This window comes from Lissotriton helveticus, chromosome 11 (genome assembly GCF_964261635.1).
Source record: "Lissotriton helveticus chromosome 11, aLisHel1.1, whole genome shotgun sequence".
In the NCBI taxonomy this organism is placed as follows: domain Eukaryota; kingdom Metazoa; phylum Chordata; class Amphibia; order Caudata; family Salamandridae; genus Lissotriton; species Lissotriton helveticus.
Window position 1 is genome coordinate 1,003,785,512 of NC_136072.1, and position 24,100 is coordinate 1,003,809,611.

The following is a 24,100-nucleotide window of genomic DNA, read 5'->3' on the forward strand; positions in this document are numbered from 1 at the left end:
AAAAGGTTCGTCGTCAGAGAGGCCCCTAGCCAACGGGCAAGTGACCGAACAGAAGCGTCGAGCAGGAAAATGCAGAAGGGCCACACGCAGAACTCGTGGAGTGTGGAGGGCTGATCTTTGGTGCAATTGATGCTTGGCGGGGGCTTCTCAATCCCCAATGCACAACTTCGAGGGTGCTTTAGAAGTTGCACGGAAAGCAATTTGCTGGCTTTCCAAGATGGCCGGTCCCACGTCTCTCAGCTCTGCTATGACTGTGGATCGGGCTGTTGGAAGTCTGGAAGTCCGGGTCTTGTCAGGCTCTGTGCTCGGGCTCCGGCGGGAGCGTCGACAAAGCAAACCGTTGATCGCTTGATGGTGCTTGCTTGCACAGGGTGGTCACTCCTTGACCACAAGGGAGATTCTTCAGTCTTCTATGTCGAGTAGAATGTCGAAGGTCCAGAGTTTTGTTTCAAGTTTCAGTCAGGAAAAATCTAAAGTCTTGGGACTCAGCTCCTACCTATATACCAAATTTAGGGGCTGGATTACCTGCTAGGTTCCTCCTATGGGTGGGACCCAGGAAGGGGGTGGTTACACCCCTTTCCCTTTGTCCAGTTTCGCGACAGAGCGGAGTCCCCCAGCACCGGTTTGCACTGGACTATGCATGGGCACCTTGTGTGCCCCAGGCAGTGTCTCATTTCATTCAGCCCTCCCTGCCCCAATACACTATAGCCTGTCTGGGGTGGTGCTAGCACCTCCCAAGACAGGAAACCTATTGTCCAAGCCTCCCTCGCTGGAAGGACTCCCAGCAGCAGGAGGTCAGACTTGTGTCTGTGGCAGCAGCATCCATTTTGTGATGCTGAGGCTCTGGTTAATTTTAACCGGGATTAGTAGGAACAACATGTCTTCTCCCTCTAGAAGGGTGGAATGCTACCCCCGTCGCCAGAACTGTAGTATTCCAAAGCGTATGACACCTTACACAACATGTTTTGATAAAGCCAAACCAAAGTTCGCAATAACCTCGAGGATTATAATGCACTTAAGAGTATATGGTATGGCTATATCATAGAACAGCTATAAGGACATGGTTCCGAATGCTGCAGACAGGCTCAGCTCATGCTAGAGCACCATCTTACATAAAACTAAGCACTCTGCCCTCAGGATTGTTAAGGCCTGCCATAGGAGTGACTTATGGGTGCATATGTGTCTATATATAATGGTAGGTATAGGGATACTACACCTAAGCAATGGGTGATTACACGACCTTGCCCCAGCTGAGTGATGAGCCATTTGTGTCAGTTTGGATGGCCAGCCAGGGGTGGCAAAAGATATGCTGCAGCCCCTGGTAGGCCTTGGGTGCACCTATGCCCTGGGTACCTATGGTACACTGTACAGGGACTCATAAGAGTGACCCAAATCCCAATTGGTGATGTACCTTAAGTACATGGTGTGAAATTTAGAGAGAGAACAGCAGGGCTGTGGGTCTGATTAGCAGGCCCACAGCCACATTAAATCGAAAACCAGTGAAGCAAAAAGCAAAAAAATTGGGTGACCATAGGAAAGCAGACCCTACTCTCCTACAGGCACCATCAAAAGCCAATTCGACCAATGTCTATTGGACAGCCTCTGAGAAACCTGAAGTTGAAAACCAAGCCCTATGCCTTAATGCCACTGCCGATGCCACAACGTGACCTAGAGAGTCTGTGGTGTCCATACCACATCTTATGGTAAGCCTAGCAGCCTACTATCTTTAATCAAATCACCAATCTCTGAGCGGACATTAACAGGAAGAGATGGTAACAAATTCTGTAGCGAATACCATAAAGCACGGGAATATCGCCCCAGCACACAAGATGTATTTGGGGATATTAAGGTTGAGCTTGCCAAAGCAAAGATGGGTTTACCACATGCATCACAAGTCCTAGACTCCTTACCCACTGGAGTCTTAAGAATAGAATCTACATCCTGCAAAGAAGTCGCATCCAGAATCACCATGCTACAGGTGGAAGGGTGTCTATGAAGATAAACTGGGTCCCAGGGCAGACAGGTGTCTACTTGCAATATCTTGGACCACTGAGGCCCCTGATTCAGGATTGGCCCACGTACCTACTAAAACATCAAAAAGATCCTATCCAAACTAAAGAACTGGTTCTTCCCCTGTAAAAGGACCTCGATCAAAAGGTCTGTGGACCTTTGCAACGTAGGAAGTGAAAAGTTTAAAACTGTAGGCACTTTCTTTAGCATGTCTGCAAAGGAGGAGCTTACCTCCGTGGAAAAGCCAGGGGGAGAAAGCAACCCTGAAGCTGGAAAACAATCCAGGCCACTAGCCTTTCCCAGAGAAGACAACCAGCTCTCCACCATCTGAGGCACATTAATGTCAGAAATGGGCCCTGCCTCAATTGACACAGGCTGTCCTACCACAACCTCTTTCTGAAAAGGAATTAAAACTTGCCTGTCCCCTACAGTCTAAGTCGACTCTACATCCGACATTGTATGACGCCTACACAGTGGAGGAGAAGCAACTTCGAGAAGTACCCCTTAACGGTGTGCAAAGCAAGTCTTTGCTGGGCAAGTGACAACACAAACAATAGCACTTCAGACAGTTTATCATGAAGTGAGTCAATCTGCTTGGTAGCAAACCAAGGCACAAACTTGTCCCTGCAGACGGCACATATCGACTTGGTGGAAGGACACCTGGCTGCCAGAATGACAACCAGTACCAAGGGAAAAATATCAAAAGCTCTCAATTGCCACTACTCAATCTGCAAGCACAGAGTCGGAGGTGTAGGGCACCGTCCTGCATTGCGACGGGAGATCCTCCCAAAGGGGCACCCAGATCGGAGGACAGATGCTCATGCCCAGGAGTTTGAGATATCATAGCATCTTTTCCCAACCCATGACTACTAGGATGAATTGGGCCAGGTCGGTCCAGATCTTCCACATAACACTGGGCAGGAGGGCTTATTGGCAGAGAGGGATACAGGAGTCCTGAATTCCACTCTACAGGAACACGTACCTGAGCAAGAGATGCCTTGGAAAGACTTACGGCCATTTCACTGCTTGGCAAACACCAACTCACTCTTGACGCCGGTGTATGCCCTCTGGTGATTGCCGCTTTCTTTTTTTCGTTTTTACTGCGGTGCACCCCTGTACCCATGCTCCCCTTCCCAACCTGATGACGAGCATTACCCCGCCTACAACTGCAACACTTTTTAATTAGGTGTTGCTTTGCAGGCAGCAAAATGTCCGTAAGCAGGAAAAACACGTTCAAAAGACTGCATACCCTCAGGAAACTCCAAAGCACAAAAGTGAGGACATTGCATGTTCTCGGCGAGGGTTAAAAGTTAGAGCCATTGTTCTCCCCATTCGCAGAAGTATCCTCTGGATGTAACAAACATTAATGATCTGCAAGGCGTCAATGGCGAAATTCGTCCTCCCTGGCACTCAGAGATGCCGCTAGGTGGCAAATCACTAGGAAAATCTTCTGGTAAGCCGGTCATGTCCAGGAGCACAGGACCCCCTGGCACAGGGTCCAAAAGCTCACCCGGCCCTGCTTTTACCAGTACCACATGGTGGTAGTGGTGTCCATGAGCACCTTCACTAGCTTTCCTTCGATGAAAGGAAGGAAAGCTTTCAACACCAAGCAGAGAGCTCTTGCAGCTTCAAAAGATTCAGTGGTGTTGAGCCACGGCCGGTTATCAGAGAACTCTGTTCTCTGCCTTTCCCAGGTGGCCACCCCAACCCAGGAGTGATGCATCAGTCACCTCTGTTAGATCCAGGTGGAATAGGGAGCGGAGTTTGCCATTGACTCAATCATGGTCCAGTAGTCACCAAAACTGTTCTTTTGCAGTCTTCTCCAAAATTTAGATGTGATCGCAATGGCCCCACTGGTGCTGTGCTAACTGGGACTTCAGGTCCCACTTCAGAGCTGCATGTACCATCTAGCGTGCTTTACCAGACCAATTCAGGAGGCCATCAGTCCCAGCAGCCTTGGGGTTATACTCATTGAAATCTAGGACAGAGGCTGAAACATCGATCATAGCCCGAATGTTCTGAACTCTACACCACACTATGTCAAAGAAGGTTCTGCTAAAGGGAAGGTCAGTGAAGAAGTTAGTTGTGACTTTGGTGCATTGATAGTGAACCCCAATGGTGTCCGGCAGTTCACCATAGTCTGGAGGTGGGTGATGACTGTCTGGGGCAAACCTATCTTCAGCAGCCAGTCATCGAGCTAAGGGAAGACTGGGACTCCTGACCTCTGAAGATTAGCTGCGACCACTGGCATCACTTTAGTGAACCCCCGAGTAGCACTGGTAAGGCCAAAGGGAGCACAGTGAACTGACAATGCTTCTGGCCCACCGTGAACTGCAGGTAATGTCTGTGGGCCTACAGGGTGGTGATGCGGAAATAAGCGGCTTGCAGGTCCAGCACTACGATCCAGTCTCCAGGGAAGACAGGACCTGGGCGAGTGTAAGCATCTTGAATTTGTCCTTCAGCTAAAAGGATTAAGAGTACAAAGGTCTAAGATGGGACAGAACCCTTCTTTTTTTTTCAGCACCAAGAAGTAGTGGGAATGATAGCTACAAACAACTCCTGGCGCTGGCACCTTGTCTATGGCTCCTTTAGCCAAAAGAGCCAGCACTTCCTAATGCAATATAGACAGAGGGTCCTTCGTCAGCCGTCTGAGGATGGTGGAAAGCGTGCAGAGGTTGCGAGGAATTGTTAGGAGAAAACCCAATGAACAATTTGCAGGAACCACTTTGTCTGAAGTTATTGTGTGCCACCCTCTCAGAAAATGTTGGATCCTGCCTCCGACAGACTGGCAGTGCAGTCATGGGGTGCTTCAGTACTGGTGGGTGGAACAATGGGCGGCACAGTGCCTGAGTTGCCCACCTGGTCTGTGGGTACCATAGCCATGGCAGTCACAAAAGGGCTGAGGGGAATACACTACTGGTTGCACCTGCTGGTGGTACTGAAACCTCATACCATACTCAAGGAGGTGGCGAAACTGGTTGTGCGGCTGACAAAGATGAGCAAACAGGCCCAAGAACCAGGATAGGAATCGACTGCAAAGGGGAACACCTGCAGAGAGAGACTGGGAGGAACATTGACGCTCTTGCGCCTTCTTCAGAGATCAAGAGTGGCAGGAAGGGGCAGAGTCTTCTTTGGAGTTGTTGTGCTTATTTCTTAGACTTACCCAAACACTTAGACCACAACGACTATCTGATGCGGGTACAAACTGGGGAGCTGGACCAAGATCTCCCTTTGGCCCTCAACCAATCATGGAGTGGAGTCTTGCGGTGCTTCACAACAAATATCTTTGCTTCCTGACCCTGGATAGCCATGGGGGTCTATCAAGGAGCAGTCACTGAAGGTATTGGAGTCTTGGTCTGACCCCAGGTACCAAAGGCAAACCCATGTATCAGTCTGTCGCAGACACTTGTTTGGAACAATCCCCACAAAGTTTAAATCCTGTGGATTTAGGTGGTGACATTTGCCCTTGCAAACTGTGAAAAATCTTTTGGGGAAAAAACTCAACGTTCCAGTCTCAAAAGAGATGAGGCGTAGCTCTAGATCAGCGTCTGTCTGTGTGCAAAAACAAACAAAAAAAGAACTGATGATAGCGAGTATGGGTGGTGCCTATATAGGGCCCGCCCATCCCTTTTGGAAGTGCAGTGACAACTGCGCGGAGCTGTAATGCACCAACTGTTGGCGCTTAAGTATACTTCTTAAGATTTTTCTGGATCCAGTCTGGCAGCTGAGGGAACATTAGAAAAGTGAGGAACCTGCAGTTAAAAGTCTCTATCAGAAGTAAGTATTTCCCAAGCAGTTATTTGGTCTTACATTCAGATGTTCACATATAACTTTTCTTACAGAACTGAGGAACGAAAATTAATTTGTTATGTGTAGCTCAATAGAGCTGTTGGGCACATAATAACTTGAATATCCTCAGCTCTGCCTAATTATCTGGTACTGCTTTGAGGTGAGGGAAGAAGATGAAGTTGAAGGATGGAGTACCATTAGAAGTAAAATGTACTCACCTTTTGAGAGAAAGTGCCATCGTTCTTGCATGGTATGCCCCCACTCTTTGCTGAATTGCTGATGTGCTTTGACTGAGTGTGCCCTGGGCTCCTGCCAATCAGGTGCCCAAGGCCTGTGTTCCTTCCCTAAAACTGTATTGAAACTCAAACCCAATTGGCATCTCTGGCCACATGCCGGCCCCTGGTAAATAGTACCCTAGGTATTCAGGGCATTGTGACCAGAGAAGACCCCTAAGGGCTGCAGCACTTATTGTGCCACCCTTAGGGGCCCTGCACCCTGACACCCACACACTGTCTTTGCAGACTGAGTGTCCTGGTGCAGAGCTAAACAAAGAGTCGACATGGCACACATCCCTGTGTGCCATGCCCACAAACCCACTGCCCTGGCATACATCAGTCATCCCTCTAGCTGGGTGCCCTACACCAGTAGTGTGGGCACAGGTGCTTGAGCCCTGTGCCCCTACAGTACCCAGGACCATTCCTGGGCACTGTAAGTGCAGTGATGCCATTAAGAGTATATGGTGCTGGGAGGTTGTCATTACGAACTCCACAGCACCATAATGGCTACACTGAAGACTGACAAGTTTGATATCAAACTTCTCAGCACATTAACACACACTGATGCCAGTGTGGGATTTAATGTAAAATGCACTACAGAGGGTATCTTAGAGATGCCCCCTGAAACCTAACCTACAATGCACGTCTGGTCTGAGAGGCTGCCACACAGCAGACATGTTGCTGGACCCCTGGGTGGAGAAGCCCCCCGCTCTCCTGGGCCTGCAACAATGCACATCCTGGGCGAGGTGCTAGGTCTCCTCCCCCAGGATGGGCAGGGGGAAGCTTCAAAGGCATGCCGCCTTTGTGAGCTTCTCCAGGTCACTTGCTGTACTCAGCTACTGGCTCCCACCAGTTCTGACCCCCACTCTGGCGGGAAGACTGGCGGGAAATCCAACGTCAGGAAGGGGGGTGTGCCAGCCTGTGCCAACCCCACCCCTGAGGTGGGAGAGGCGAGGTAAAGCACTACTCCGGGCCCCGGCCATCTTGAAGATGAGGAGCCCTGCCCAATCAGAGATAGGGTCCTGGCCCCCTCCCACAGGAGAGGAGCAGGATAGGGGTGTACTCACCCCAGGACAGGGACCTATTGGTGCCTGCCCTTTCCCTACCTGTAACACCCCTAAAAATAGAATTTAGGGGCACCCTGAACCTTCCTTCCTCAGATCCAGATTTTGAAACAAGAAAGAAGACCAAGAAGAAGAAGACCTGCCATGCAGCTGCTAACAAGAGGATGACACCAACTGACTTGGCCCCAGCCCTACAGGCCTGTTGATCCTTGAACCTGATCCTGCTAAATCCCGGCGTCTCCTGCGGACAGCAACCTCAAGAACCCTGGAGGACCTGCCTGCCTTGACCCTCTTAGAGACTGAGACTCCCACGAGCAGTGGCTCTGCTCAAAGAGCAATATCCCTGGTGCCAGCCAGGAACCGCGAATCCAGCCCACTCTGCACCCGCAGAACCCGGCATGTGCCCTAGTGGACAAAGACCCTGAGGACATCCCCCCCGGCGATTCTGACCTGGAATCCAGTGTCCAAGGACCCTCCTCGATGACCCAGGGAAACTTCCAACCGCACCAAGAAGGGTAAGATTTCCCAACGTCCAAAGACACCCCTGCATCCGGCGCCCCCGGCATCCTGTGCACAACTCCGGGGTGCCTACCTACCATCCAAGATCCCAACTTACCCCTCGAAGTGTTGGTCGGTCCATAAGATCCTCCGTCCCCGAGCCTGTAGCCTTTGTTCCCTTTTCAAGATCTCCACTGAATAACATTGAGCTCAAAAGCACCCTGCACCCAGCCGCCCGAGTGCCCCTGGCAGTGCAATCTTTGTCCTATCCTACTTCCCCATTTGCCCTGAGCAAAGTGACCAAGAGCCCAGCTCCCACAGCCACGTGGCCTGCTAGCCAGCAACCACCACCCAAAGTCCCCTGCCTCTCATTGGATAACATTGGGCCTGACTACCTCTGCACCCGGCTGCCCCTGTGCCGCTGAGGGTGTACCAACTGTACCTACCTGACCCTGGGAGACCCCTGAGTCTATGCCCAGAACCTTAACTCTGCCAGTCGAGTACTTACCTAAAAGCTGATAACTCACTTTTCTTCCATTGGCTAACATTGACTGATTTCACTTGGAAAGTCTTCTAAGTATGGAGTTTTGGAACTTTAAAATATTCACCTAAAATCAGCCAAACAACGAATTCCGATTTACTCATCTGTTATCAGGAGAGACCTCAGTGCTGCACCTTTTAGCCCAGCACCAACCCTGAAAAGTAATTTTAACCGTACTTATCAGTAACCTGAATTTTCTTCCGTAGGAAACCATGGACTGTATTTCTGTGAAATTTCTTCTAAGTGTCGACTTTTGCAAACTACAAATATTCTTTACAAATCGTACCAACTACCAAAACGTAATTACTTACCTGTTTTAGATGGAGGTCCCAGTGCTGAACCTAGGAGTCCAGTATTGGATTACAAAAGTAACATGAACATACTTTACCTGCAAATTGAATTTCCTTCCATAGGATAACATTGGTAATTTCCACTGAAAAAGTTTGTCAACTTTTAAAATACAAATACAATAATATTCCTTAAAAATCACTACTGTAACCAAAACGCTTTAACTTAACTGGTTACAGGACATGTCCCAGGACTGAATCTAGGATCCAGTCTTGAGGTTAGAAAAGTAATCTACAAAGTAACTAATTGCATGTAACTAGAAATTGCCATTGAGCTCAATGTTATATTGGGTTTGAAAATGTGTTGCATATTGAAACAAACTATAGCTATTGCATTCAAAAAGTCTATTGCCTATTTCAAAAGTATTTAACTAAAGTAATCCATTCTGAGAAAGTATATTTTGATACCTTGTTGGTTCTAAAATAAAACGATTATATCTTTTGATATAAAACAATTGGCCTAGAGTTCAGTTCTTGAGTGTGTGAGACCATTTACTGACTGAGTGTGTACAACAAATGCTTTACACTGTCCTCCGATACTGCCTTACTGCTTGACCAAGCTACCACTTTAGAGAGTAAGGTTATATCTAACTTTAGCCTCTGCCAAACCTCTGGGGCCTGGGGAATCTATACACACACTGTACCTTACTTTGGTACAAGATATATAGAGCCACTTTCCTACACCTTTGGCAACATTCTTTTCTTTCTTCCTGTCAGGCCTAGCTTTGGAGTTAGAAGAGATAGGTCTCATTCTAGGGACTCCAATAGATCTGTGCACTCTCATGCCTCTGCTCAGAGGAGAATGACTTCTCCCCAGAGGAGAATGACTTCCCCTCAGAGAAGAGAACATGAAGCAAGGATGAAACAGGCTAATCTGAGAATCCAGAGGGAAGAACTTGCCCTTGCCAAGGAGAAGCTTGCCTTTGCTAGAGAGCAACAGTTGAGTGGGGTAGTCCCCACTGGTGGCAGCAATATCCCTAAGGATAAAGACAGGAGTTTTGATACTAGACACCTGAGTAAAATAGTGCCGCCCTTTAAACAAGGGGATGACATCCACAAATGGATGACTGCTTTGGAGAGGGCCTGCACTGTCCAGTGCATCCCCCAGAGTCAGTGGGCAGCTATATTGTGGCTCTCCTTTGAAGGTAAAGGTAGAGATAAGCTCCTCACTACTAGAGCTGAGGATGCTAACAATTACCAAGTCTTGAAGAATACACTGATTGATGGGTTTGGCTTAACCACTGAACAGTACAGGTTGCTGTTCAGAGACACCCAGAAAATTCAGTCTCAGGATTGGGCTGACTTTGTTGTTTGTGCCACTAAGGCGTTTGAAGGCTGGCTACTGGGAAGTAAGGTTACTGATTTCACAGGATTGTATAATCTAATTATGAGAGAGCAAGTCTTAAATAATTGTCAGAACCAGTTATTACACCAGCACCTGGTAGACTCTGATCTGACCTCTCCACAAGAATTGGGTAAGAGGGCCGACAAATGGGTCAGAACCAGGATTAGGCCTAAGAACCAAGGTGGTGACCAAAAGAAGGAATCAACCAAGCCTCAAGAGAAGGGTGGGAATAAATCTACAGATCAAACCACATCAGGACACCAAAAATCCTCTGAGGGGGGTGGGTCCCAGAATCCTTCCAATACCCAGAAGAAACCTTATTGCCAAAACTGCAAACAGGTAGGCCCATTGGAACACTGACAGTAGTTGCCCAAGGGCCAACAACAATAAGGAGAACATACCCCCAAGTAATACTCCTAAGCCTCCTGTTACTACTAGTAGTAATCCCCCAGGTGGTGGGAGTGCCCCCAAGAATTTGGGTGGTTTTACTTTGGGAGTTCCTGGGGACTCTGGCCTAACCAGGTCCCCTAACTCAGATACTCTTGTCTGTGAGAATGGCATGAGGTTTGCCAACTTCACTGATTGTCCCAACACTTTGGGCAAATACAGACAAGAGCCCCTCATCAATGGACTGAAAGTTGAGGCCCATAGAGACACAGGGGCTAGCATCACCATGGTGACTGAGAGCCTAGTCCCCTCAAGGCAACTTATACCTGGTGCCACATACCAGGTGACAAACATTGATGGAGTGCAGAAAAATCATCCCATGGCAGTGGTAAGTCTCAGCTGGGGAGGTGTCCCTGGCCCCAAGAGAGTGGCAGTGTCATCAAACTTGCCTGTCGATTGCCTACTGGGGAATGATTTAGAGATCTCAGCCTGGGCTGAGGTAGAAAAAGAAACCCATTCTAAAATGGTAAATCATCCTGAACAGGTTAGGAGGGCTGTGCCAGGCTCATCCCAATCCCAAATAGATTCCTTCCCTGAAAAGGTTAGCAGGGCTGTGATGGTAACAGCCCATACCCAAACTGAGTCCCTTCCTGAAAAGGTTGGTGGGGTTGTGATGGCCACAGCCCAAACTCAGACTGATAATAGTGTTGTGAAGCCTGAAACTATGGCTCACTCCACTCAAACAGAGAGCATTGAGGAGGAAGAGAAATTCCCTCCTACCAGACTTTAGGAGAGGATCAGCCTCCTCAGGGAACTGATTTTACCCCTTGTGAAGAACCTGCCCCAGAGGTAGTCAGGCCTAGCCTGGCAGAGCCCCTGATGTCAGTGGACCCTTCCAAGGTGGGACCCAGTCTGGAGCAGGTAACCTGCCCTGCTCTACCCTGCCTCAGTCAGCCCAGAGCTGTAGAGGTCAGGTGGTGGACCCCAAAGGGCCCCCTGTCCAAAAGAACTCCCCAATCAGCAGATTAAGGGCACTGAAGCTAGTAGTCCTAGCCAAGTGAAAATAAAACAAACTCCTGAGGGATCCCCCTTAAAATTAGTTAGGGACCTCCCACAGATGGACACTGTTGGGGACAGCCAAACCTGGGACCTAAGTGCCCCAAACCTGACCTGTCCCTCCAGTAAGCCAAACAGAGGGACCCAGCCTCCAGCTTTAGGTAGCCAGAGGTTGACCCTGAGAGCATACAGCAACTCAGTCCTGGAAAGAAAGGCATGTATGGTGGATAGTGATTGGAGGAAGCTGAGCCCAAAATTAGTGGAGCCTCACTTCAGTACTCCATATCAGCACCAGCCTTTTTTCATTACCAAAACACACCACAGGTAGAGATTCCCTATGGTGGAGACCCTCAGATACCCTTAGGGGGAGGGGTTGCTTAGTGTACCATGAGATAGGGGGTAACCATGCCAGTGCATGCACCTCCTCATATGGCCACTCAGGCAATATAGGCTTACCTGGTCAAGGATAGCCTTATCTCCTTTCGTTTGGGGGGGGGGGGGGGGGTTATGTAGGAAGGTGGATATCTGACTATGGTTACCCCCAAATTTTGGCCTAGTGTTTTGCTGGTTTTTGACTTAGTTGGCCTGGGATCCTGCTATTCAGGATCCCAGACCTCCTGCTCTCTCTGTTAAAATGGACTCCATGAACCCTAGGTACATCTCTAATTGGATACTGAGTCACCTTATCAGTCCCTGTACAGCATACCTTAGGTATCCAGAGCATAGGTGTACCCAGGGCCTACCAGGGGCTGAAGCATGCATTATGCCACCCCTGGCTGGCCACCCAAACAGACACAACTGGCTGCACGACAGCTGGGGCAAGGTGGTGTAATCACCCTTTGCTTTAGATATAGTATACCTATATCTAACCCTAAAATGGACACATATATTCCTATCAGTCACTCCTATGGCAGGCCTTATCGATCCTGAAGGCAGAGTGCTTGGAATTATGTGAGATGGTGCTTTGGCATGAGCTGAGCCCGTTTGCAGCTTGCGGAACCAAGTCCAAATAGCTGATCCATGATAACGCTATACCATATACTCTTAAGTGCATTATAATCCTTGCGGTTAAATGCTAACTTTGGCATAGCATTATCAAAACATGTCGAGTAAGGTGTCATACAAATTGGAATACTAACCCCTCGCCAATTCTGGCGACGGGGTTAGCATTCCACCCTTCTAGAGGGACACGACATGTATGTAACTGTGAACCCCGGTTAAAGTCAGACACAGCCTCAGCTCCACAAAATGGATGCTGCCACCGAGACACAAGTCTGCCCTCCTGCTGCTGGGAGTCCTTCCAGAAACGGAGGCCTGGACAAAGGGTTTCCTGTCAGGGGCGGTGCTAGCACCATCCCAGACAGGATTTTGTGTATCCCAGGATGGCAGGGCTGAAAGGAAGGTGACTGCAAGTGGCACCCCGGTGCTCACTGTGCATATGCCGGCTCAAACCAGTTCCTGGGGCACCCCAGCCCCTGAGCTGGGGAGAGACCGGACAAAGGAGAGGGGTGTAACCACCCCCCTCCTGGTCCCACCCATAGGGCAGGACCTAGTCGCGTGCCAGCCCCTTTTCTTTGGATAAAGGTAGGAGCAGGCCCCCTTCCCAATTTAGATCATCTTGAAACTTGAACTCCTTTCCATGAAAGGAACTCTTGTCATCTCTGAAGACTCTCCCTTGTGGCTAAGGAGTAGCCACCCTGCACCAGCAGGCACCATCGAAGCGCTTGCGGTTTGCTGCACGTCCATCCTCTGGATCAAGACTGCCCAGCTCGACGAGACCCGGATCCCCTGCCATCTCTGACCTCTACCTGCATCATCAGCCCAGCTGAGATTCGTGGGTGTGACGAGACCCGTGAGACCGGCCATCTCCAAGACCTGCACGACGCTTCACCAGCACGACCCCCGAGAGACCCTCGAGTAAGTGCACTGGGGTTTGAGAAGCCCTAACCCTAAGCAGCTCCAGCACCAAAGTCCAGCCCCCCAGCATCCACGAGGTCTGCGTGGGGCCCTTCTGCTTCTTTGCTACTTGCCACGTTGTCCGGTCACTTGCCCGTTGGCTAGTGACCCTTTTGACGACGTACCACGACGTTTTCACCGCTGGTCTAGGTCCCCTAGACTGGCCCTTGCTTCTTGTCCAACAAGAAGTGCCCTGGACCCTCCTGGTCCACTCAGACGCCAATTTGACTCCACCGCGTGGGCTTGCCTTTGCCAAGGTTTGTTGCTCCAATCTTGAGTCCAGCATCGCCGACAGCAGACAGCCTCCTTGGACAGCTCGCACCTCCAGCCTCGACGCCGACAACGCCTCCTGGCCCGTGTGACTGCAGAGTCCAGCGTCGCCCACTCACCTGGTCGAGGTGACTTCATCCGGTGTCATCCTGGTGCCCACATAATCACTGGCTAGTGATTAAGAACTAAGTCCCCTCTGCTTTCAGGTCGTCTCCTTCACTGATCCAGCCTTGGATCACACCGAACTTCTTCACTGGTCGCCTGCCAGCAACATCTTCTTTCAGGCTCCATAGACTACAACGAGGATTCCTGACGTCACTTGAACCGTATGCAGCCGCGGCCCCTGGGCTAGGTAACTCGAGCATTTCGGTGCTCCAGCACCGGTTCACTCTCCTAGTGTCCAGATCCTTTTTCGTTTTTAGTCTACCTAGTAGGATTCGTCCGGAAACAGTAACTTTAAGAACTGCTAGCATCCATAGACTTTGTCCCGCATCCCGCGTAAGAGTTCCCACTCTGCACCCGGGTTCCCTAGGCCTCCTGCTCCTAACCTGAGGGTTCAGTAAGGTAGTCCTAGCTGTCCTAAAGCCTCTGGATCGTGTTACTTACCTGCTAGTATTTCGCATTCCACTTTTAGAGTATATGGTTTTTCGTGCCCCTCGGGCATTTGTGTAAATTGTGTAACTTGCAGTATTTTCGTAAGAGTTTTGTATTGTGCTTAGCTCCCTGACTCATAAAGAGTTCAGGGTAGACTTGTTATTAATAAATATCCTATATTTTTATAACAACTTGTGTGGTGTCCTTTTACTTGGTGTTCAAGGGGTATATGTGATGGTAAAACAGCTGGTTTAACACGCCCTCTAGAGTTTAGCCTAAAGACTGCTCTTGTCCACGCTACTAGGATAGCTGGTCTAATAAGGTTGACTTACAACCAATCATCGATAAGGGTTGTTTGGTATGATACAAAGTGATCACTAGAATAGTGAGCACTATATATCAGGCCAACTTCTCACACACACTAAATAAACTTTTCAAGATAAATTACCTTTCATGCCGCCAGAGAAACCTCTCCAGTTGGCAAAAATCATAAGTGGTAGTCGTTCTCTGTTAAAATCTTGTATAGATTGAGAAGTTTTGAAAGCAGAATCTGGGAACCAAACTTGTCCAGCTTGCTGTATGATCTAAAGCATGAGGAAGTACACAACAATCTTGTGAAGAAAAGACTTTAAGACAATAGATAATAACAGACTACCACAATATGATGTTAATCCAATAATTATTATACGATTATAAGGCAACTTGACATTTCCTCAGGAATCTGAGTACAAGTCTAGCACAAATCCAACAGATCATTACAGGCAATTATTTCACACAAATTCAATTGTTTAAAAGGATGATTTGCATCTGAAGAAACATTGTTTTGTCAAAGTAGTCACAATACAAAAAAATACATTTAAAGTTGCAAACAGGAAAGGTGTTGAAAGAGGTACAGAGAAATGTATTCCAGATAGTAGAGCAATAATCAAAGGTGGGATGCAAAACAGTGGGTGTACATGACATTCAGCAAGAAAAAGTAACAAGCATTTGCAATGCAATAGGTCTCGCATCAGGAAAGTTAGAGCTATTGGTCTTGTAAATGTACATTTTTTATTTATGTGTTTGTTTTGAAAATAGCTAAATTAATAGCTTTGTCATTTACAATGCCAATAGTTATAACTTTCGCAAATGTGACACCTATAGCATTTGTAATGCAACATGTTTTGTATTTACGTGACTTAGATGTATTGATATTACAAATAACAATGGTTTTTAATATTTTAAAATAATTAATACTGAAATAAAAGTGATTGTAATTTATAATGGCAATAACTTAAACGTTTGTAAATAACTTTTGTGAAGATTATGTTCAGTGTATTTTATTGTGACGAAAATCGAAGAACAGAAGTGAAATATTAACATCTTTTTGTGACATTTGTAATAAAGCTTGAAACATTGAGAGACCATATTTGAACCAGTTGTTGTTGAATGGTTGCACAGATTGATGCTGTGATGGCGCGGAGTGATGCTGTGGTGGTGCTGAGTGATGCTGTGGTGGTGCTGAGTGATGCTGTGGTGGTGCTGTGGTGGTGCTGAGTGATGCTGTGGTGGTGCTGAGTGATGCTGTGGTGGTGCTGAGTGATGCTGTGGTGGTGCTGAGTGATGCTGTGGTGGTGCTGAGTGATGCTGTGGTGGTGCTGAGTGATGCTGTGGTGGCGCTGAGTGATGCTGTGGTGGCGCTGAGTGATGCTGTGGTGGCGCTGAGTGATGCTGTGGTGGCGCTGAGTGGTGCTGTGGTGGCGCTGAGGGGTGCTGTGGTGGTGCTGAGTGGTGCTGTGGTGGTGCTGTGGTGGTGCTGAGTGGTGCTGTGGTGGTGCTGAGTGGTGCTGTGGTGGTGCTGAGTGGTGCTGTGGTGGTGCTGAGTGGTGCTGTGGTGGTGCTAAGTGGTGGTGTGGTGGTGCTGCGTGATGCTGTGGTGGTGCGGAGTGGTGCTGTGGTGGTGCGGAGTGGTGCTGTGGTAGTGCTGAGTGATGCTGTGGTGGTGCTGAGTGATGCTGTGGTAGCGCTGAGTGACGCTGTGGTGGCGCTGAGTGATGCTGTGGTGGTGCTGAGTGGTGCCGAGTGATGCTGTGGTTATGCTGAGTGATGCTGTGGTGGTGCTGAGTGATGCTGTGGTAGTGCTGAGTGGTGCTGTTTTGGTGCTGAGTGGTGATGCTGTGGTAGTGCTGAGTGATGCTGTGGTGGTGCTGAGTGATGCTGTGGTAGTGCTGAGTGATGCTGTGGTGCCGCTGAGTGATGCTGTGGTGGCGCTGAGTGATGCTTAGGTGGTGCTGAGTGGTGCTGTGGTGCTGCTGAGTGGTGCTGTGGTGGTGCTGAGTGATGCTGTGGTGGTGCTGAGTGATGCTGTGGTGGTGCTGAGTGATGCTGTGGTGGTGCTGAGTGATGCTGTGGTGGTGCTGAGTGATGCTGTGGTGGTGCTGAGTGGTGCTGTTGTGGTGCTGAGTGGTGATGCTGAGTGGTGCTGTGGTGGTGCTGAGTGATAATGTGGTGGTGCTGAGTGATGCTGTGGTAGCGCTGAGTGATGATGTGGTGATGCAGAGGGCAGAAAGGCACAACAAGTTTGAGCTATTGACATTGCAAATGCCAATCTTTTATTTTATTTTCCTTTTTAAAACATAAATAAAAGGCTTTTTCTTTACAATGCCAATAGCTTAAACTTGCGTAAATGCAAGACCTATTGCATTGCAGGAAGTAGGGGGCAAGGCAAGAGTAAAAGGGATAGAGAAAGTTGGGAAGGATAGAGAAAGATGGAGAAGGGGTGAATAAAGACAGAGGAGCGGCATGGGCGCAACAGAAGGAAGGGCGACTTGGATGCTACCAAGTACTAAAGGACGTCTGTTTAATGTTGGCCTAATGTCCTTGGTGATGAAGTAGCCCCGCCTTCCTGGTCCCCCTAGGCAGACTGTGAACAGCCTTTTGTGGTGCTGGGATGCTAAGAATGAAACAACGAAAGGGGGTGGGCCCAAAGGACAGGAACCAGGAAGGACCCGTTTAAACTAACAACAACAATAACCTGGGTTCCTATGTCACTTAGACTCCATTCATTTTAAGGAGAGAAACCACACTATTTTCTGCTGGTGGTTGGGTTATTTATTTTGCCCACATTTTTAATTCATTCATATATAGTAAAAGGGGGCAACTGTTCTCCACAGATTTACACACAGAATTTACCAACAAACATTTACAAATACATTACACTACTTCATACATTTAACAATATTCAGTAAAATAAATAAATTCACACATTTTTACACACAATGTTCACAATTACTGTCAATAATACAATGTAGACCGAAAGAATATTTTTCGCAAGACAAATCAATTGCACTGCAAGTCTGCGTGAGTTTAGACAATATTCTCATATCTTGTTTGTATCTTATTCATTCTTCAAGATATTCTTACAAACAATAAACATATTCATAGTACAACTCAGCGGTATTCTCGCTGTGCCTAATACAACTCAGCAGGATTCTCGCTGTGCTGACGCGTTTCGAGACACACTTCTGCCTTAGTGTGCTCTCATCAGGGCATCTTACTTATCCACATTTGGGTGTATCTATAAGTACAAAAAATAATAAAACACCTGTCACTTGTCTGTGATATTTACATGATTTAAACAGCTTATACCAATGGCTGTGTGGAACTACGTACCTGCCAATATGGTAAAGCGTTATTTAGCTGAGGTATCTAGACCGCTGTGTCCGGTTAGTATAAGCAATGAGTCTGTGAGGAATAAGAGGAAATGTTTGGTATTTTATTCTGCTTCATTGCGTTTAGGCTAGACATGTCAACCATTGTCTGTAACATACCTTTCTTTTAATTATGCCAGACTCAGATCAAACTCCTTTGTTCGTACTCCTCGTTGTTTCCTATTAAAGGACAACAAGAGGGAAAGGGTATAGTCAAGTCAAGTCAAGTCATAAAATTTATATAGCGCACTACATACCCAGAGGGTTTCAAGGCGCTTGGGGAAGGGAGGGGGATTATTTGTCAAATATCCACGTTTTAAGGTATAGAGGAGGGAGGGAGAGAGGGCACCAGTATGCTTAGTTTTGGACCCAATATTAGACTTTATTTAGAGTAGCGTTGCATAAAGCAAACATCCTACCTTGTGGCGTATGTTTTTCCTCTTCCGCCTATTACAGTGGGACTCGGGAAGTCGTATGGCTTCTTTTTCAATCTCCTATAACAAAGACATGACGGGCGGTCTAAATATCATATTCCGCGCTATATGTGGGCATTAACTTTACTTCAGCTCATGTCTATGTCACTTACCGGTAGACGTGTCTCAACCTCCTTCTCTCATTATTTCGGCCGCCTAGCATGAATCAGCGTCGCGTAGCGTTAGACGCGCTGTATTCATGTCGACGCGCCTGCCTCTGGGAATTGTAGTTTTCCATCAACTTATGTTGGGGGTTGTAGTCTTAAGGCATGATCTCATCGTGCCTCATTGATTCAAGGGGCCCCATGTATCTTCATCATTGGGGGCCAGACAACAACGAACGCATGGATCTGGCAGATTATACACGCAATGTGCTAGAAGCTCACAACGCTCTACGTGGTGTGTATTCGCGCTGCATCTAATGGCAACAGGGAAAGGTATACTGGGAGTTGTTTTAATATACAGTGCTACCCTACAATATGTACATTTTCCAAAATAGGAATTCACTTCATACACATAGTATCATGAAACTTTCTTCCAGGATCCAATTTCTTTTTCTCAATAATCCCTTCCCTGGCCTCATACAGAATCTCAATACTTCTAGTGTTCTCTTCACAAATAAATATTTCCTATTAGTTTTCCTCTCACTCATTGTAAACACAGCGAAGTATTCCCAGTCGTCAAGATTAATAAGGACAGCTATAAACCGGGCATATCTCCTCTCAAACCCGAGACATTTCAGACATTTCATTAAGCCCGGTCATCACTGTGTCATATTTCATAATCAGATAAGCCTCTTTTCTGAGTAAAAAGGTCTCAATACCAGTAATCTTACTAGACGTGTTCATTGACAATAACACGGTCCACTTCAGATCCCTCTCTGTGTGTCCAGCATTAACATAATGTTCCACCATAGGAGCTGTCATCACCCTTTTCTTAAGTCTAGATCTGTGTTGGGTAATTCTTTGATTAATTTGCTGGCAAGTCTTACCTGTATACAGTTTTGCACAGGGACAAACCACTGCATAAATCACATTTTTAGTCTTGCAGTTGCTGAAGCTTGTATGTTTCCATTTGACACCATTGTGCTGAAATTCTGTGCCCTCAATTGTACAGTCACATACTATGCAATTGCCGCATTTATGATGCCCCTCGACTGGTTTTAACCCTAATTGGCTTCGAAGGTCCTTTTTAACTCCCTTCGGGAATATGTCAGACCTGGTGATTTCCTGGCCTATACTCCTGTTCTTTCTTATAGCTAATAATGGGTTTGGAAACCCACATTCCAAGTTCTCAAGGAGGCTCCAATTTTTCAACCGTAGCTGCTTAAATTTATTACTGTCGGGCCCAAAAGTAGATACACACACAAGTCTCTCTAGTGGTGGTTTGATCCTTTTTTCAAGTAGGGTTTCCCGAGGTGTAAACCATGCTCGCTTCTTAGCGTGCTTGAGCATTTTTCTGGCATAACCTCTTTCCGCCATCTGTTCACAAAAATTTGTGGCGTGATGCTCAAAATCTGCCTTATCTGTACAATTCCTACGAATTCGTAGTAGCTGTCCGTAGGGCAAATTGTCTTTTAGGCTTTTAGGATGAGCACTCTGATAATGTAATATGGAGTTTTTATCGGTCTCTTTCCTGTGTAGGACTACTGTAAGAGTTGTCTCTTTAGGAACTACTTCCACATCCAGGAAGGTCAGTCCGATTTTACTTTACGTGTATAATCTGCCAGAGCCATGAGTTCGTTGTTGTCTGGCCCCCAATGATGAAGATACATGTAGCCCCTTGAATCAATGAGGCACGATGAGATCATGCCTTAAGCCTACAACCCCGACATAAGTTGATGGAAAACTACAATTTCCAGAGGCAGGCGCGTCGACATGAATACAGCGCGTCTAACGCTACGCGACGCTGATTCATGCTACGCGGCCTAAATAATGGGAGAAGGAGGATGAGACACGTCTACCGGTAAGTGACATAGACGTGAGCTGAAGTAAACCACAAGTTACTACTTGTGTAACGATATATCTGTAAGAGACATTAGTTAGTATTAGATTCCTTACCTTAGAATATCCCCAGGCGTCAGACTGGATCCGAAAATTTTTGCGTAGCAGTACCCTTGCGCGTCGGTAGGCTTCGTCTGCGGTTCCGCGTCCGTCGTCGGCGTCGTGATGACGTCGTCGGAGTACTTAGACGCCGCCTCCGCGTGCTGACGTCAGTTCTTAGACACAGCTTTTCCGCGCCAGAAACGCAGAGCCATGTTAAAAACCAACACTGGTGCCATTGAAACTAGGGCCCTGAAAGGGGGGGTAACCCTAACCCTAGATATCGGTTCGCAGAACGGGGAGGATGGGTGGGTCGGTAAGGAATCTAATACTAACTAATGTCTCTTACAGATATATCGTTACACAAGTAGTAACTTGTGCATCTGAAAGAGACACGTTAGTATTAGATTCCTTACCTTAGAATAGATACCCCAGCAATACCAACCCCGGTGGTGAGTCTGCGAACCAATAATCACACCAGAAAGTCCTGGAGGACGGAACGGCCAAAGAAGCCATCCCTCCGGACTTGACTGTCCAGGCAGTAGTGTCTTGCAAACGTGTGCAGCGATGCCCACGTAGCTGCCTGACAGATATCCTGTAAGGGCACACCCCGGCCCAGGGCAGTTGTAGTCGCCGTGGCTCGGGTGGAATGAGCCCGTAATCCAACAGGGGGCTCCTTTCTAGCCAAGGAGTAGCATGCCTGGATACAAAAGATGATCCACCGGGAGATGGTCCTCTTGTGCACCGCTTTCCCCTTCTTAGCACCCACGTAACCAACAAAGAGTTGGTCATCCACCCGGAACTGGCGTGTGCGATCCAAGTAAAATGAGAGCGCACGTTTTGGGTCCAGACGGTGGAGCCGCTCTTCCTCATTAGAGGGATGCGGAGGCGGGAAGAAGGTTGGCAAGGTGATAGAATGCCCGATGTGGAAGGCCGTGACAACCTTGGGCAGGAAAGATGGCTTAGTACGCAACACCACTTTGTCCGGATGGACAGAAAGGAAAGGTGGAGTACAAGAAAGGGCCTGGAGCGCACTCACTCTCCTGGCAGAGGTGATGGCAACCAGGAAAGCAGTCTTCAGAGTAAGAAGGCGGAGAGGACAGTTGTGAAGTGGCTCAAAGGGAGCGCACATCAGAAACGTAAGAACCAGGTTCAAGTCCCACTGAGGCATCACAAACGGAACAAGAGGAAATGTGTGTGTGATGCCTTTTAGAAATCTATTTACAATAGGGGACTTGAACAAAGAAGGTTGATCAGGCAGCCTCAGAAAGGCTGAAAGGGCAGAAAAGTAGCCCTTGATAGTGCCCAGAGCAGAGCCCTGCTGGGCAAGAGAAAGAAAAAGAGAAGAACCTCAGAGAGAGGGGCAGCAAGAGGATCCACAGCCTTTGCTCTGCACCATGCCACAAATCTGTTCCACCTGCAGGCGTATACCGACTTTGTGGAGGGACGCCTGGCTGCCAGAATGACGTTACAGACTTCAGGAGGCAAGTCAAATGGCCTCAACTGTCGCCGCTCAATCTCCAAGCATGGAGGTGGAGACTGGACAGGTTCGGGTGGAGGACCGTCCCCTGCTGCTGCGACAGAAGGTCCTCCTGAAGAGGCAGACGAACCGGGGGATCGACTGACATACTGAGTAGCTCTGGATACCGGTACCTTCTCTCCCAGTCCGGAGCCACAAGGTTGACTTGGGCCCGGTCGCGCTTGATCTTCTTCAGCACTCTGGGCAGAAGTGGTATAGGCGGAAAGGCGTACAACAGACCGCAACTCCACTCGCGACGAAAAGTCGCGAGTGGAGTTTGACTCATCATTTGACTCATCATTGAAATTACTGTATAAATATGTGACTTACATGTATTGATATTACAAATAACAATGACTTAATTTTTTTTTAATAATGAATACTTAAATAAAAGTTCTTGTTATTTATAATGGCAATAGCTTAAACTTTTGTAAATAACTTTTGGGAAGATTATGTTCAGTGAATTTGATTGTGACGAAAATCCAAGAACAGAAGTGAAATATTAACATATTTTTGTTACATTTGTAATAAAGCTTGAAACATTGAGAGAACATATTTGAACCAGTTGTTGAATGGTTGCACAGATTGATGCTGTGGTGGCGCTTAGTGATGTTGTGATGGCGAACGAGCGATGCTGTGGTGTTCAGTGATTCTGTGGTAGCGCATAGTGATGTTGTGGTGCCCCTGAGTGATGCGGTGGTGGTGCTGAGTGATGCTGTATGCTATGCCATGTTTTGGTTTGCTATCCTATGTTTTGTTTTGTTATGCTATGCTATGTTTTGCTATCCTATGCTTTGATTTGTTATGCTATGCTGTGTTTTGTTATGCTATGCTATGTTTTGTTATGCTATGCTATGTTTTGCTATGCTATGTTTTGTTATATGCTATGCTATGTTTTGTTATATGCTATGCTAAGTTTTGTTGTGTTTTATTATGCTATGCTTTGTTTTGCTATGCTATGTTTTGTTATGCTGTGTTTTTTTGTGTTTGGTATGCTATGCTATGTTTTGCTATGCTATTATGTTTTGTTTTGCTATGCTTCGTTGTGTTTTATTAAGCTATGCTATGTTTTGCTATGGTTTGTTATGCTATGTGTTGTTGTGTTTTGTTATGCTATGTTTTGTTATGTTATGTTATGCTATGCTATGTTCTGTTATCCTATGCTTTGTTCTGTTATACTATGCTATATTTTGCTATCCTATGCTTTGATTTGTTATGCTATGCTATGCTGTGTTTTGTTATGCTATGTTTTGTTATGCTATGCTATGTTTTGCTATGCTATGTTTTGTTATATACTATGCTATGTTTTGTTGTGTTTTATTATGCTATGCTTTGTTTTGCTATGCTATGTTTTGTTATGCTATGTTTTGTTGTGTTTGGTAAGCTATGCTATGTTTTGCTATGCTATTATATGTTTTGTTTTGCTATGCTATGTTTCGTTGTGTTTTGTTAAGCTATGCTATGTTTTGCTATGTTTTGTTATGCTATGTGTTGTGTTTTGTTATGCTATGTTTTGTTATGTTATGCTATGTTTTGTTATGCTATGCTATGTTCTGTTTTGCTATCCTATGCTATGTTTTATGTTATGCTTTGTTGTGGTTTATTATGCTATGCTTTGTTTTGCTATGCTATGTTTTGTTATGCTATGTTTTGTTATGCTATGTTTTGTTATGCTATGTTTTGTTATGCTATGTTAAGCTTTAATTTGTTATGCTATACTATGTTGTGTTTTGTTATGCTGGGTTTTGTTGTGTTTTGTTATGCTACGCTATGTTTTACTATGCTTTGCTATGGTTGGTTATGTATGCTATGTTTTGTTGTGTTTTGTTATGCTATGCTATGTTTTGTTGTGTTTTGCTGTTTTGTTATACTATGTTTTGTTATGCTATGTTTTGTTATCTTATGCTATGTTTTGTTCTGCTTTGTTTTGTTGTGTTGTGTTATGCTATGCTATGTTATGTTATACTATGCTATGTTTTGCTATGCTTTGTTATGTTATGCTTTGTTTTGTTATGCTATGTTTTGTTATGCTATGCTATCCTATGCTTTTTTTGTTATGCTATGCTGTGTTTTGTTATGCTATGTTTTGTTATGCTATGTTGGTGAGGGTGTCTGAGGGTGAGTGAGGGTGAGAGGGTTGTGAGGGTGAGGGGTGAGGGGTGAGAGGGTGAGGGGGTGTGAGGGTGTGTGAGGGTGAGGGGGTGTGAAGGTGAGAGGGTGAGGGGGTGAGAGGGTGAGGGGGGTG

At 46.8% G+C, this 24,100-nt stretch overlaps 1 protein-coding gene across 10 annotated transcripts in view; it reads right to left on the reverse strand.

The window, feature by feature from the left end:
- The window catches only part of ACACB (acetyl-CoA carboxylase beta), a 2,338,068-nt gene that overhangs the window by 295,381 nt on the left and 2,018,587 nt on the right, over window positions 1-24,100 (reverse strand). For all 10 annotated transcript variants that reach the window (XM_078667379.1, XM_078667377.1, XM_078667383.1 and 7 more), the window contains one exon: window positions 14,581-14,716. In XM_078667379.1, the coding sequence (XP_078523505.1) occupies window positions 14,581-14,716 (136 nt within the window). The remainder of the gene's footprint in view (window positions 1-14,580; window positions 14,717-24,100) is intronic.